Here is a 16685-nt window from a genome sequence, read left to right on the forward strand (position 1 = left end):
TCAAGCCATAGGTTGTGCAGAGAATAGTATAAAAATAACAGAACAACTCTGCTGTCAAGTCACATCTTTATTTAAAAAAGAAAGATTCCAGGATGAATGAACAAACCCCGCAACTGTTACATTACTAAAATTCCTTCAATTTCATATATACAGAAATTGGTTTCTTGTTCCAATTGCTGTATAAAAATCAGGAAAAACATAATCTACTAATCTCAAAATGAATTGAGCAATGTTTTTTTTTTGTTTGTTTTTTTAATCTTTTCTCTTTTTTTTAGGTTCCTCTCAAGTCAAAAGAACCCTTCACCCTCAACAGTCCACCTCTATCCCAAAATATAACAACCAAGCCAGAGTTCACCAAGATACTCTGCCAACATTTTGTGGTACAGATTAGTTGGTGAAAACATGAAAACTGCAACTTAAGTGAGATCAAATTTTAAACGTGTCCACTGTACAAGCAATGATACAAAAAGGAATAGTCAAACAGACTGAAAGCTAGGTAGAAGTTTTATACTCGGGTAGCCCTGAAGTTATCAGGGTATTGGATAAAGGTGAAGGGTTGAGTCAAAAGACATTATAAAACAGCTGATGAGTGAAACTCTCCTGGGGGATGGACCATCTCAATACTCATCTCCTGGTGCTTCCATCTTGTAGCCATTCTCACTAGAGCCATAGTTGTCAGCTGAGGGGACTGACTGCTGGTCCATCATTCCCTCTTGACTGTACTCCATGTTTGTGGGTGCGACATCATCATCATCATCATCATTGCCCACGTCCTCTTGAGGGCCTATGTCATCTCGTGCAGAGCCATGGCGCTCCTCTCTCCGGTCCCCCCTGTCTCTCTCTCCACGCTCCCTCTTGTGCTCCCTGTCTTTGTCCCGCTCACCTCTACGCCTGTCTCTGTCTCTGTGGCTACGCCTTCTGTCCTTATCTCTATCTCTACGCTCCTCCATGCCCTCAACTACTTCCCCTTCATGCTCTTCCAGCATCCGCTCCCCGGCTTCAGGGGCACCATCTCCTTGGCCACCCTCTTCCCCATCTAGTCCTTTACCTCTCTCCCTGTCTCTCTTACGATCCCGACTCCTGCTCCTTCTCTTCCGGTCTCGACTTCTCTCCCTACTCCTGCTGCTGTCGCCGCCTCCTCCTCCTCCTCCTCCTCCTCCTCCTCCTCCGCCGCCTCCTGCTCCTCCTCCTCCTCCCCCCCCCTCTTTCCCGCTCTCGTTCACGACGCCGGCTACTACCACTGCTGTCCTCTCCTACTCCTATTGGTCTTTCTCTCTCCCTTTCTCTCTCCCGGGACCGGGTGTGTCGACGCCTTTCACGAGACCGGGACCTTCGACGATCTCTCTCCTTGTCCCGATCACGATCCCGACTGCGGTCCCTTCGGTCTCCACGATCACGGTCACTGAGCAGCCAGAACAAAGTAAAACTCATAAGCATACGATATGCTTACACCAAACGGCTCTTCTCTGAAATGACTTACTCACCCCCCCAGTGAACGGTCATCATAACGTGAGGCATCATCTCTTCCAGAGTGCTTGATGTTAACATCAGCTCCACCTCTCCTAGTACCACCCAATCCACCTCCTTGATAAAGAACACAATGTAAACAGATGTATGTCAAATGAAGAGTCCCAGATAACACTGATTACTGAAGGTAAAACAGCAGGTCATGCATGATTGTCTGGGCCAAATTTGATTACTGTCTGAAGATTTTTCTGCAAACATGCATGCAATATACACTATCAGCCATAACATTATGACCAACTGCCCAATATACAGTGCACTCTCCTCATCCTGCCAAAAGAACACTAACCAACCAAGGTGTGGTCTAAGAACATCTAAAAGGTTCCCTTGAGTGTCTTGTACCGGGACCTTAGCCAAGGACCCTTTGTGCTATGTGGAGAGTCTTCATATTTTGGGCTTCACATGGATGCTATCATATTCCATCAGATCTGTATCTGGAGAAATTGGAGGTCAGGGGAAACACCTCAGGCTTTTTGACATGCTTTTAAACTATTCCCCAAGTCATTTTTGAAAGGCTCAGCGCTGTCCCTCTGTGGATAGCTGCTTGTTAGGGGAGTGGTGTTGCCATACTGTATGGCTGGGGGGTGATTGGTCTGCAGAACTTAACAAAAATTCCCAGTGAAAAGTCCCATGGTGCAGGTTCTCCCAGCAGAACATTGAATCACGATGAGAAGTGCTGCTCACTTTACCCGTCGCTGATTTTAGTGTTATGGCTTATCTGTGTATCAACTCCACAACAACAGCATTATGTAAGCTTTGTTTATTATTTTTTTAAGCATATTTGTTATGCCTGTGGTAAAGCAATCCCATGTCAATGTAATTGAATTAGCCATTGATGAGTGACTACTCTTGATGCCGTGTCATCTGTGGGATAAAAGATTACAGGTGTCCAACATGGGGTTGCGCCATTGTCCTTTTGTGCTCTGGATGAATTCTCCAGACTGCTTACATTGTTTGAGATAATGCGCTGCTAATGTTCTAGGATTTTCTCACACTTACCTTAACAACCTGGAAATCGTCTACCCTTCTTTGTTACTCAAAGCCTCAGGCTTTCACGGATGCTACTTTTTGTACTAATTATGATCACCTATTTTTTTTTTTTTTTTTTTTTTTAAAAAGGCATGTAAGTATATTTTAACATTTCAATTCTAGCCCTAAATTATACCCCCTTGAGAGCTTTAGGGAATGTGTTGCAAGCCAGAAATATTTAAAAAGATAAATTACATTAAATTGACCAGGCAAAAATAATTTTGGTGGGAATTCTGTAGCCACTGACAGCACACTCGTACATACAGGATACTGCCCTTAAGACAGCAGGCCTCCTGGATGGGGGTGATGGTGCAGATGTTCGATAATGCTGCTCACAGCTCTTATTGGTTCTTTAATTTCAGAATTTACCAGAGTATGCAAGTAAATCTATGTACGTGATGCTAATAACTTCACTTTCACTCTTAAGGAAGTCTGAAAATAAAGCAAGAATTTGTCTACAGGGAGAGTGCCAGCAGTTGATGTGCAAACTAGAAAGAATCTACAGATAGTGCCCGAAGCAAGTACCCATCTCAGGATTGCTTTTCGTATGTGCATTTCTAGTGAATGGGGGAAAAAAAAAAACTGTTTAATACACAGGTGAAAAATGACACTCCGCTTCAACGTGGATGCACTTTATATAGATAAAGCAACTGACCTAGCCTGCGAGGAAGCCATCCTTTGACTGTGCGCCCTCGTTCCACATCCACCAACACCCTCCTGCCGTCAATCTTCTTCCCATCTGCATGCTTGTACGCAGCTGTAGGAGATGAGGGAAGAGAGGGAAGACAAATATAAGAGAAAGGTACAACTAAATCACTGTGACTAAGGGGAAAAAAGAAAAACAGTGCATTATTATACTGACCAGGAGCAGACGAAGCAGAGATGGCTGCTCTCTGGGTAAAAGCCGAAGGATTATGGGAGCAGACTTCCTTCCACCCGATGAGTAATTATAGATTACACTTAATTTCACTTTACACTCAGGGTTTTGTTCTTTTATCATCTACCTCAACAAAGATTGGTTTAAACATTTTTTTGGTAAACATTAAAATGGAAATTTTTTAGAAAGGAAATAAACAGGTTATGTTTGACATCTACATTCTTATTTCCATAGGCTGTGGCTTTTGAATAAAATACTGCTGCATAAGCAGTGACAAATGTTCGATGAATACAGGTTTAACTAACAAACTGGAACTCTCAAACAGCTGTTACTATTATTATGTTAAAACAATCCCAATAATCTTAAGTTTCCATATTTTCTGTAAATGTGTACTCTGTCTTATTGAGTGCACAGCTCACCACTAATGACCTCAATCTAAAACCACAAAAAAGACAGTATAGTCCATTATGACCCATGCCTGCATTAAGTCCCCTTAAGCAGTTGCTCATGTTTCCACCAACCCAAAATCTCAATTACAGCCATAGCTCTCAAAATACATAATGGACCCATTTGAGTTTCCCTCCATGCCCCAAAAGGGTTTTCCTTTAACCCCAACCTTCCTGCACTGCACTCAGCTTAGTTAGAGCCAGTGTTGCCAAATGTGACAAAAAGCAATTCAATCTATGAGTACAAGCCCAAATCAAGCAACTGTTTTTTTGTTTGTTTGTGGGTTTTTAACAAAATCTTCATTAATTGGGCCTGGCAACTCTGGACCCCAGTGCATTAACTGCAAATAACTGCGAGTGTTGCAAGAAACTACGGTTGTCTACATATATCGACTTCGATATAGCTTGATTATATTATTCCTTACTTCAAATGTGGCCTTTTATAGGTTAAAGTTCAGATTAAGGTCTTAATAGAGTTAGTGTTGGGATATTGCTGTGCAAAAATAATTCCTACCAATAATGCTGCAGCAGTTATTCCATACTAAGTAAATTGACAAATAGCTACATTTCACAGTTCTCACTAACTGAGCAACTGGAGCTTAAAAAAAAACAAACAAAAAAAAAAAACTATACACTTTTAATGCCTGAGATTATATGATGATATTTGAATTATTGAGTGCATTACTGGCCAGGTGGTTTGAGCTTGCAATACTAAAGAGTCAACATTTACAAGCAACATTCTAACATTACACTTGTTTGGCTTAGAGTACTGAATAAGTTTTCCAAGCTTAACCAGACAGCAACATGTTAGAGGTAAATAGTAGGAAACGTTCATGAATACAAAATCTAGCATATATTGCCAATTTTCCACCTTTCTCCCACTTTCTCACAGTTCTCATCACATCAAATTACATTACATTACACTACACAGCAGTCTTCCAATCCATCTTGCTTAATGGAAAGACATCAAACTGAATCCTATAGTGGTTTGATGCAATGATGATCTCCAAGGGTGAAAATTACAAAGTAAAATAATACCACACAGCCTGAGGGCCTTACCAAACTCTCACCTATACTGCTCACTTGACTGTCTTACCATAATATCTCACAGGAGGGCCTTATGAAAGCGCCAGTCTTAGAGCCTTAGTCTAAGAATCACTGCACCAAAGTATCAACACAACATCTCTCTCAGGGGCCTTACCATTACCCCTACATGTATTCACTTGGGATGACAACAAACCCATAGGGCCTTACCAAACCCTGATCAGTCCAACATAAAATGACCAACAGACGAGAGAAAAAAAAAAAGAAAAAAAAGGGGGGGGGGGGGGGGGGGGGGGGGGGGGTGGGGGGGGGGGGGGGGGGACTGAGCTACCCTTATTTCAAACCAACATGGAAAAACTTATGACTTTATTGAAGTCTTTTCTTCACACTGACAAGTCTTTAATCTAAAACTATCTGAAATATATTGAAAAAAATACTCATTTAGTCAGTAACATAACAGACATGAGAGCCATTTCTGAATTAAAAGAATCTTCACCTTACTCTCTGGATTCATCTGTAAGGGCAGTGAATGTCTACCCTAGTTATGTACCAATTAATGTACATAACTTTTGCTAAATTACAGTGGAGGCCATTAATCAGAGAGGCAACAATGAGATATAAAGTAAAGCTTCACAGATTCTGTGAGTTTCGGTATATCTGTCCATAGGACCACACTAAAAGCTTGTACACTCCACAGAACTGGCTTTACCAAATAGTAGCCAGAATAAAGAAACATGTAATGAAAAAAATGAGAAGGCACAATAAGAATTCACCAAAATGCACATTGGAAACTTCCCAAACATATGGTAGAGGGCACTCTGGGCAAATGAGACTTCGCCCTTCGAGGTCATTTCTATGTTTAGCACAACCCAACACCTCTCGTCACCCCAAGAACACCACAGTGAAGCACGGTGGCGGCGGCAGCATCTTTCTGTGGGGACATCTTTCCTCGCTAAAGACTTGGAAACTGGTGAAAATTGAGGGAATTAAAGGATGACGCTAAATATAGGGACAATTTTTTGAGGAAAACCTGTTCAGTCTTCCAGGGATTTCAGACCGAGATGACATTCACATTTCAGAAGGACAATGACCTGAGCATATTACTAAAACAACACACAAGTGGTTTAAGGGAAATTGTTTAACTATGGTAAAATGGCTTAGTCAAAGCCCAGAGCTCCATCCATTGAGAATCTGTGCATCTATGAATAATACCCCCCCCCCCCCCAAAAAAACCAACAACTTGGCTTAAAAAAAAAAAAAAAAAAAAAAAACACAAATTACAGAAAATATAATCTTCATTTTCTTTTGCATCATTATGTGCAAATTGAATTTTATACCCTTTTCCAAAACCCCTTTTTTGTTCCGAGGAATTCCTATCATCGCCTCTTATATTAAAGCCAGCTCAGTTTTAGTTGTGCCTTCTAGATTAAACAGGCCCGTGGACAGCATTACACTAACAAGATCCTACATCCTACCAACCATTTAAATTTTGTCAACCACCCCCAGAATAGTATTGTGCAGCGATGGTATTTAATTATGGAAATGTAAGTTTTTCCCAGGTTTCAATTGTTTGCATCTTGCACTGCATTCCCTGCAACTGACACAGATATTTAGCAAAACACCTGAATTTGAAAGTCAATAAGCTTATGCAATGCAATAATTTCTGACAAAATCCTGGATTGATGTTAGGACAGTCAGGCTGTTAGCTCCAGTATATTCCAAAGATTTTCAGTCGTGGTAAAGTTTCGACTCTGGTGGCCAATTTATGTGTGAAAAGTATGTTCAGTACTCCCTAAACCTCTCTTTTACAATTTAAACCCAAAAGATCCTGGTAGTGTCAGCTTGGAAAAGGTCAATGCCATCAGAGTCAGGGAAGAAAAAGAAAGTAAATGATTACCTGAATTTAAAAAAAAAAAAAAAAAGCTAATTTAGTACATTCAGGTAGTCGGAGGACTCCTCTCCCACTACCACATACAGTCTCGCACACACACAGCTAAGCCTACCCTGTTGCAAAAGCTGAGCTCTCAGTAACCCGAGTTGGCTTTAACATAAAGGGCATAATCATAGGGTAACTTCTTATAGGCTAAAGTTAACAGGGATGCGTTCAATGGCCAAAGCCTAAAACCCTGGTTCCACTTGTACCAAAAACTCTTTTGGGCCTCTAAGAAGACGCTTTATCCATTGAACGTAGCTCCTCTTTCCCTATGTAGGAGATGGAGGAAAGAAATCTTACCCATCATACAAACCCATTATACCAACCATATACTGAGCTGTGGTAGTAGGGTGTAGATGTATCATAACCACCATCATCATCTGCCAGCCAGCTCTGGCCATTAGCCATCACAGATTGGCGGCTGCAGTGGCAATGAGAACAACACACAGTTAATATACTGTTTTTGCCCCCCCCCCCCCCCCCCCCCCCCCCCCCCCCCCCCCCCACTCAGTTCACAACCTCCTTAACTACACAGTTGTGGTTCAGCAACTATGGTCTTGAAGAGCTGACATACCAATAATAAAAGGTGCCATTGTGTAAGTCCTGATTTTTGCTTCCACATCAGATCGTTGTAGAGCCTTCGAGGTAGCTGCGTACCTTGCCTTGCAGCCTAACATGCACCTTCTCAGAAATGTAACTGCAAAGCATTGCATATTGCCATCCTTTTGCAATCTGGTTCCAACTTTTTCTTTTTTATTCAGTATTTCCACCATAAATTTTCAATTGGATTGGGATCTGGACCATTTGCTGACATGTCATATTGATATGTCTTAAGTTTGAACTCTTAGCGATGTGGCAAGATGCATTATTCTGAATCAATTTACAACAGTCAAAACTCTTTTCTTAATGGTAATTGATAGCTTCATTTTGAGGAAGGTAAAAAGCGGAACTCGGAAGAGGGCAAGTGCAGCACCCAGGTAGTTTATGATGAATATAGAGTAATGAGGAGCTAAGCGAAAAATACTACCTGCACTAAAAGCCAGCGTTTGGAAGCACTTAGGCTTCTATGAATATGAGTAAAAATTACTTGGACAAGAGCAATACAATGTACAACAATGTGCAAGCTGTGTAGAACTAAGTTGAAATATTTTGAGAACATGACAAACAAACCAGCAGTACCCGTCATCGCCAACCAGAAGACCACTGAGCAAGCAATCTCAAAGTTTCGCCCTCACTCAAAAGCTGCTGGTTAGAGGTAACGATTCTACCGAACATCTTTTATTCAACATGCAAGTCCTTATCATACCATATAATTAGCTTTTCTTCAAGCAGGCATCTTTATGTTTCACTAGACAGTGGCAGACAAAAATACAATTGGTCTGATTATTTGTGACTCATCACGAATATCACTTTCATCTACTCGTCTAGTCTATGACTGCTTCTCTTTAACCAATTATAATCATGTATTATTCTTAAAACTTCATCCGAGTTGTTGAAACTTTTTGTTTTTTTTTTTTTTTTTTTTAAAATGTGTTTTTTTTTTTACTTCCTTTAAAACTTCTTTTAAAAGGGGAACTCCGGTATTTTTAAACTTAGACCTTATTTCTGGCATGAAATACGTTTATCTACTCACCGAGAACAGTTTGGTGAAAGTCGGCGTCCTTCTGAAGATATTTGGATTACTCGAGATCCATATAATGGAGTGAACAGTGGCATTGATAATACAACCTCTAAATAAGGCATTATCTATCTTTATTTCACCAATACTTTAAGACGAATGAATGAATGCGTACTATTGCACTGTTAGCTCATAGCTGCTGTGTTGTTGTTATTGGCTTATAGAGGGCCTTCTATTCATGTGGTAACCAGCACTCCAGAAGGTGCCGGTATAAATGGTGATGGCGCTGAGTTTGCCTGTACAGTGACTAGGGCTGGGCGATAAATCAATTTTATCAATTAATTTGAATTTGTACTTTACGTCGATTTGTTTTAAATAGACTAAATTTTCCCCAGCTTGGCTCCCGTAGTTCAAAGTGCGCGCAAGCTTGATAAACAAACATAATGGCTGCGAGCAGTGAAGTTCTCAAAGTATAGGATTTTTAATTATTATTTTTTTAATTTAAAAACAGCTCTTTCACATTAGAATACAAAATGCTTAACCTAACTAGAAACACCAGAAGCCTCTATTGTGAACTAATATTTGTTTTACTGTTAACTTTGGAGACGAGCCCCCCCCCTTCATTTTTTTATTGCAACACTTATATGTAAACAAAGTGATGTAAAAGAAGTGGATTGTGAAGGGACATATTAATGGAGACAATAAAATAGTAATTACAGTAACATTGGGTGAAGTGGTGCACAGTAAAATGATTTTACATTGTGTACTAACATCATCACATTAGGGTTTCCCCATCAATTTCATGCGTATCAGTGCATGTAACTGCCGTTAGACTGCTCTCGATTCCTGAGCGGAATCCAGAGGAAGATACATAGTTAACAGGATGCACGCCAACACACTAAGTAGTTGTGCTCGATAAATTCCGACCGGGGTGTTTTGTTATGTTATAGCGTCCTCAAAAAAATTAAAAATTAAAAATTTAAATTAATTTAAAGCAAGACTGAAGTTTATGCATTTGTTTTAAATAAAAGTAACATCAATGCATTTTTTAGACTTTTCAAATTTTCGTATTCAAGACATTTCACGAAATTTTGACATTTTATGGCCTTCAATTCAAATGATTGAATTTTAGACGTTTTAAGACTTCAATACCATGCGGATACCTTGACTACTATTTGATACGGTTGATTATGCTGTGAATGTAGATGCTTAATTTAGTTTACAGGCACTTATTTACTGTGCAAAATATGTATGTTAAGGTAACTACTACTGAATAGCAAGATGTTAAACTTTTGTAAATGTTTTATCAAAAAGGGTCACATACATTTTATTTCATGCTATGTTTGTATCACTTTCAGTTAGGAAAGCTTACTGTGAGAAGTTACACTTTCACAGTTCTTTACAATGGAAGGCTACTATTTAATGCCGTTTAATTTTATGTTTAATTTAATATTTACATGATTCAGAGAATCAAAATAGTGACCAAATGCTTTTTGTATACCATAGGCACATTTTTACTATGCAAAAAAAAGTTCAGGTAAATGTTATGTTTGCACTTTATTTTAAATCAACCTAAAAAAGGTTTTATGTTTTACTTAATTTAAGTTAGTTTGAGGGTGTATTGAGTCTGTTTGAAACCAGATCAAGCTTACTCAAAGTTACATCATCCCCGTTTACAATGGCAGGCAGGGCTTGCCATCTCTTATTTTTGGCTTGTTTATGATTTCCCTTTAATCCCAGAAGGGAAAAGCAAAACAAAATTAAATTAAAACTTCTGATTTAAAAAATTTTTTTTAGGCCATATCGCCCAGCCCTAACAGTGACCTATGCGAGAGTATAATTGACCCATTAAGTTCAAAGCATTCTTCACTGCAAACTCAGCTACATATTTAGACCTGTACAGGTATTAGTTTTAGAAATGCAAATTACAAGGCAATACCCACATTTTTGTGTGTGTTCAAAATGTATTCCCAAACTTTATCTGAAGGGAAAAAAAAAAAAAACTTTCACCAACAAAATGTGGGGTTTTTGTTGTTTGTTTTTGCTTTTTTTTTTTTTTTGTAAAACACACCACAAAGTGCCACATTTATGGTTCAGAAGCTTCTATGTCTATTATCTTCTCTCATACCTTTCCTCGTATGTTTTACATTCAATTCAGCAGAAATGACTGTTCATTTAATTGTTACCACCCAGTATGCCATTTTCGGTTGTCATTGTCTCGAGCACAGACACTCGCACACAAACACACAGGAAAAAAAAATAAATAACCTCAATAGCTGCATAAGATGGGTGTTATTGCAGACTGAAGGTCACACATGTATAACTGTTTGCAACAAGGGTTTTATTTAAGCTGGCTACAATGCAGGCTCTACATCGGTCCAAAAAGGAAGCATAAACTACGCTTCAGATGACATTCAGATGCCAAAGGAGAAAGAATTCCATGAGGCATGAACACCAGCTTAAAATATAAGTACCATCTCACTAGTGTTGTGACTAATAGCTAAGCTCACCATGACCAAGGTTGAAGACCACCAATAAAAACTGAAAACCTCAAGACCTGTTTCTTAAAAAAAAAGAAAAAAAAAAGGGGGGATTCAATAAATGTCAGGTATTAAGCCCTGTCAATGTTTTGTGTTCAGTCTGACCTTGTGCTTACCATAACAGTCCCACCAGGAGAGCAGCTCTTCCACAGAACTACAACGCCTCACAGTTAAAAGACAATGTGCCCTTTAACAAGCAAACATGTTCAGGTTCACAGATGAAAGACACACTTCTACCTCTGTTCCAATTTCCCCCAATGCTCAATATAAATCAATCTGTTCCCATTCTTAACCATACTATTAGTCAACCAATGACACGCATCAAACAGACACACACACACACACACCAACCAAACAAGCACAAGACTGGGATTTCATGCAAAGTGTATAATGCATGCCAGTAAGCATTGCTGTAAAACCCTTGACAGCATTTCCATCAATTTTCTCATGAGGTAAATGTCACTTGCCAAAGTGCTATCGAAAGATTCCACCCCAGGATCCACACAGAACAAAGAAAGGGGCATTTAAGTAAAGAACACCATTGCATATCAGTGAGCAATCTTCATGAAAGGGTGATCATACATACAATGAGTTAGGCTTGGTTATCTCCAATGGTACTCACAGTGCATATCTCGTTCATGCTCATACTCAATGAATGCATAGCCTCTGGGCTTTCCTGTCCTCTTGTTGTAGACTATGTAAATCTGGAACAAAGAAGTATAGAGAGTGCTTGGCTGCAGGATTAATATTAACAACAACAGACATGCCATCTTTGGTCTTTGCGTGGATACTCAAGTGTCATGCGATACAAACTTTTACCAAAGACATACCAAATATATTAAAAAAATAATTGGAAAAAATTTTGACTGACCACCTATTTTCCTTCCCCCTTGCATATATAGTAAAGTTCCTTTTAAGATGCTAAACTCAGATAATTGATAAAAGTGGTGTGGGACACTGAAAGCCAATTATTTCCCATCACATGACCTTTCTTCTACCCCTTTCACAAATCTGAATGCCCATGTGACCCTCAAGTTTCAAGTGTAGTCAATACACATATGCAGACAAGATAATAGATAAATGTACCCGTTTAATGGGGCCATAGACTTCAAACTCACGGCGAAGCTTGGACTCTGTAGTATCATAGTTCTGAAAGAAAAAAGTATATTCAACATAAACAGCTGATAATAAAATGCCTTCTCTAACAATAAAGCTGGTTTTGTAAAAAAAAATAAAAAATTCTATTTAGACATACGAACCACTCGTGCGACGAACAAAGTCTTAAAGGCATCCCCTTGGGCATTTGGGTCATTATGGGGGTCCCCTAATATACCAAAACAAAAGAGAAACCTTAATCTAAACCATTATATTGTATATAGTGGAATCCTCTACAATGTCACAAACTTACAAAGCTTGAGTTCTGTCTCCACTTCTGCCTGTCGTCTTTCAATTTTTTCTCGCCTCTGAAAAAGTACAAAGCAGGAATTGATTCATCCTCAATGACTAATGCATTTAAATTTCTCTTTTTTAAATAAAACACCATAAATAGCATGTTTAAAGGGACACTATTACACCTGCCTCTTAAAGAAGGAGTCACACTTAATGCATTTTTCTTTGACTAAGAAAGCCAAAAAGAAAACCATATAACCCAATTTCTTTCTTTTTAAGACGTTGATTGAGAAACTGCGGTTACAGCTAACATTAACTCTCACGCTGTTGCCAGCTCAGTTAAGCCCCTTTAATAACTGCTGCAGAAGCATAATGAGTGATGCAAGGGTGAATAAGTGTCTAGGTTCTGTCACAAAATGGTTCTAAAATGCTTGTAGCCTCTTAACTAGAAAATAGAAATAAATAAAAAAATCCACATTTCAGTAGTCTTTTAAAGTCTAGTATAAAGATACCACCTAGAAAAATGTTGTTTTCTGAGATGGGGTAGCTTCCATCTCTAAAAATTATGGCTAACAAAGTGTATTGTGTTAAAACAGCAGCAAATGGGAGCAGCTGAAATGTGGTCAGACAGAAAGCAGAATATTAAGCTACCGTTCAACACTTTTTAATCAATGGACTTAGTCAACAACTGGGTGCTGCTGCTAATTACTTTAGAATACAACTATGGTGAGAGAAAGTTTTGACAGTGCATTTATTCAAGTATTCATCTAATACTGCAGCTGCTGATATGTCACATTAACTGCTACTGTGCACACCTATTTATTAATGTGAAAACAGCATTGTCATGTTTAAAGTTCTGCTACAAGGTTGATATAGTTATCTTGCATAAAGTAGTTTGATGTAAAAGTTATCCGAGCAATAGTTTTGGCATTAGAAGAAAAAACTTTTGGCCTAATGAAATGGCACCTTTCTCTCCAGACGCTCTTCACGGGTCTCAGCTCTTGTTGGTGGAGGGGCATCTCTTGGATCCTAATCAAAAGGGAGCGATATTAAATGAAGGGAAATTACAATTGAGTGAGACAAATAAGTGAAAACAACCCAAACCATAAAAATATTCACCTCGAAGTGCCTGATGAATGGAGCGATGCCACAGTACGGTTGATTGTGATGTTTCTCGTGGGGCAATTTCACTAACTGAGGTAGGAATGGTATAGGATCCCGTGGAGCAAAGAGGGCCAGTAGGTTCGGCGGTAGAAACTGCGTCATCTTTCACTTAAAAACTGCAAGTATAATTTGATTACATATGTATGACGAGCTTAAAAATCTCACTTAACAGCGGACTCACACCGAAAACGGAAGTTCGCTGGACAGTTAGCATCAATTCCTTCTTTATACCACCCTCCCAAGTGTTTTATTGAACACAACATTTACCAAGATTGGTGTTATTTCAGTTTTCATTTAGTCTAGCTGGCGCACAGCGTTTAAATTTAATGGAGCCTTTCACGTTTGCTATTCAGGTAACAATGCTAACAAGACCCTCGATTAAGAGTCTTACCTTATCTCCTCCTGTGTCTGGCAAATTTCAAATCATGAACCTGAGGAACAAGCGTGCAAACTTAGCAGGTCTCCTGGACCAACTAAATGCTGCAAAAGTGAACAACGATTAATTCTGAATCGTTTAGAGCGCTCTCAACATGTGGCACGGGACGACGAACTGGCTATGGTACGGTTAGCTGCTAATTGTAGGCTTCTCAAAAATATAAAATGGCGGGATGCCGTAAAACAAGGGTGCCTGACGTAAACCAAACTGAAGGACGGATCAACGCCAGGGTCAACCCGTAGTGCCATTTAGTACGCACGATGGGGAAAATCGTTCGTCGCAGCTTTTTATGCTTCTGCAATAGGGAAACATGATATATGAGATAGTTTGTTCTGAACAAAACTACAGGAAGCAGATTTAAATGACAATTTCGATCAAACTTTAATGTTTTAATTGAGCGCTCCCTGTGTGATTTTCTAACCATTTGTTTGCTTGTGTTTTATTCCCCACTGTACGAAATACACTTGTTACATCAGTTGGTTTAGTGTAGTTAATCGACAACTGTGACCACCTTCATTGTAGTCCATGTGATAACCCCGACATCCTCAGCTTGTCTGCCTCCTCTCCTCTTTTAAGAATATTTAAAGAATATTCTTGATCAACAAAGATTGTTGATAAGATTGGTTTATGCAATTTAGTGCCTGTATATGATTTTCTTTTGTATTTATCAAACTTATTGTAACTATTTGCTTTTCTGTTTATCTGAACTTATTTTTGTCTTATTTGACCATTCCACTGCTTAGTTGCTTCCACAGCATTTAGAGATGTTCATTAATCACTCAAAAGGAGCAACTGTGTGCGCACTGTCTGACAAGTGAGTAAACAGCATAGAAATGCAGAGAATCTTCATTTTAATGTGGTTGTAAAAAAAGCTGGCACTTCGGTGCTAAAAGGCACAAGTGGCTCAGAATGGTTAGACAAGGCTCTAAAAATACAGACTGTTCACATCTCTCAAAACTGTTACACAGTTGAAACTTTTTTGTATGTGTGTGACTTGCACACTGCACGCCCTTGTCATGGACACCTATATACACTAACAAAAGCCTCAGTGGAACTTTTCATTTGAGGACTGGCAATCTATTCAGGATGTATACTGTCTCTCGCTTGGTTGCTAGGATAGGCTCCAACTCCAACTCGGACAAAGTGACAATAGAAAATGGATGGATGTGAATCCCTTAACTTTTTTATGTCTCGCCGGCGGGACGTTGCATACTTAAGGGCAAATCAGGGGTTTTCCTCAACCCCCCTTTATATGTACCTACATATGTTATATACCGTCGGAAAGCTAAGGGTTTTGCTATTCCAATGATGTATAGCAATCCAGGATACAATCAGAACTGTGGACACTGTAAACACTTATGTAAAACCAGTCGCAAATACAAAAAAGTGTCAAAGTCACCATATACAGCTTCAGTACTCAAAGAAAAGATACAACTCCAACAAAAACGGCCCTTTTACGTTGGCAAGGGTCCAGTTAATGTATTCCAGTAAAATAGTTAGTCTACAACAAGTCTTGCGCCCACAAAGACACGTAGTCTGCGGCGGCAAATTAAAAAATTTCCTTCAGATGCATATTTTTCCGCACATTCTTGATCATAACTTCCGTTAGCATGCATGTAGCCACACCGTGACACCGAAACAGATCTGGTCTTTAACCTTTTGAATGACATCTTACTTGTTCCAATAGATGACTGTTTAGCCTGTCTGCTGGGGCACAATAGTCAAGTACTCACTGATGCGTCAAAAGTATCTGCACCTATTCTGTATGAGGCTCGATCCAGTTGCGGCGAATTGAATGCAGCTTCAATCCAGCTTCAGAAGTAGTTTAGTTTCTTGAGTTGCAAATTGCGCATCGTTGTGCGTAATTTCAGATTCTGCAGTTTATTCGTTTATTTTTCTACAACTTGGCTAAACGGACGTCAAAAACAAAATATATTAAGGAGGAAGCCTCGGAGGTTTGTTTAGGACTGTGATGTTTCTGACATCAGAGGGGGGCAGCAGTAATGACTGGACGAAGCATCTGAAGAGGGAAATGTTGCTGTCGACAAGTGAGTATTATTTATATTTTATTGTTATTTTACTTAATATTACTATAGTTATAGATAGATGGATAGATAGATACTTTATAGTAAAATACTTTATAGGAAAATGTGAGCTCAGCATTATCTCTCAGCAGCATTCTCATCAATACAGCAAACATTGAAAAAGAGCAACAAGTAGTGTTAATTATTATATACACAGCTCACAGCTTATTATATACACTGTGGAAGGCTGACAGTCTGGTCATCAAAGGGACAAACATTCTTGATGCTTCAGAACTGTTTGCTGTGTTGCAAAAGACAGAAACAGCAATCAAGTTGTTTTTTTGGCAATGAGGAAGCAGTGGAGAAAACAGTTCAGGAGATGCCCAAAGATGTGCCATCAATTCCATCCACTATGAGGATACATCAGGCAGTGAACTTTGGCCAAGGAGAACTGACATAAAGGGACGCCAGCTGCTTGTGCGCAGCAAAACAAATTCTGACCTGTGAGCGCTTTAATGCAAAGCATTTCACATTAAATCATCAACAGACAGCACCTACAGCCACAGAAATTCTGTGGCAGAGTCCTGAAGTTGCTGACAAATGGTTTTGTTGTGAAGTATGGTGGTGACCTCTACCCAGGTGTCATCACAGATACAAGTGG

The 16685-nt window shown here is 39.3% G+C and overlaps 1 protein-coding gene across 1 annotated transcript; it reads right to left on the bottom strand.

Annotated features, from left to right (window-relative positions):
* Positions 1 to 54: 54 nt before the first annotated feature.
* Positions 55 to 14161, bottom strand: snrnp70 (small nuclear ribonucleoprotein 70 (U1)). The gene is made up of 11 exons (XM_072369525.1): positions 13956 to 14161; positions 13520 to 13680; positions 13367 to 13429; positions 12420 to 12474; positions 12271 to 12335; positions 12098 to 12160; positions 11634 to 11715; positions 3209 to 3310; positions 1485 to 1584; positions 1172 to 1402; positions 55 to 1125 (listed from the first exon to the last, which is right to left on the bottom strand). The coding sequence occupies exons 2-11, from the start codon at positions 13664 to 13666 to the stop codon at positions 618 to 620; spliced, it is 1416 nt and encodes a 471-aa protein (XP_072225626.1). The 5' UTR covers positions 13667 to 13680; positions 13956 to 14161; the 3' UTR covers positions 55 to 617.
* Between the last annotated feature and the right edge of the window lie 2524 nt (positions 14162 to 16685).

Source organism: Leuresthes tenuis, unplaced genomic scaffold (assembly GCF_036924035.1).
Source record: "Leuresthes tenuis unplaced genomic scaffold, fLeuTen1.0.hap1 SCAF_17, whole genome shotgun sequence".
In the NCBI taxonomy this organism is placed as follows: domain Eukaryota; kingdom Metazoa; phylum Chordata; class Actinopteri; order Atheriniformes; family Atherinopsidae; genus Leuresthes; species Leuresthes tenuis.

Coding starts and splice junctions, on each gene's coding strand:
- snrnp70 (XM_072369525.1), bottom strand. CDS start 13,666: ATGACGCAGTTTCTACCGCCGAACCTACTGGCCCTCTTTGCTCCACGG. Junction 1,585..3,208: donor ATGGCTTCCTCGCAGGCTAG/GTCAGTTGCTTT, acceptor TTCTTTATCAAG/GAGGTGGATTGGGTGGTACT. Junction 1,126..1,171: donor AGGAGGAGGAGCAGGAGGCG/GCGGAGGAGGAG, acceptor AGGCGGCGACAG/CAGCAGGAGTAGGGAGAGAA.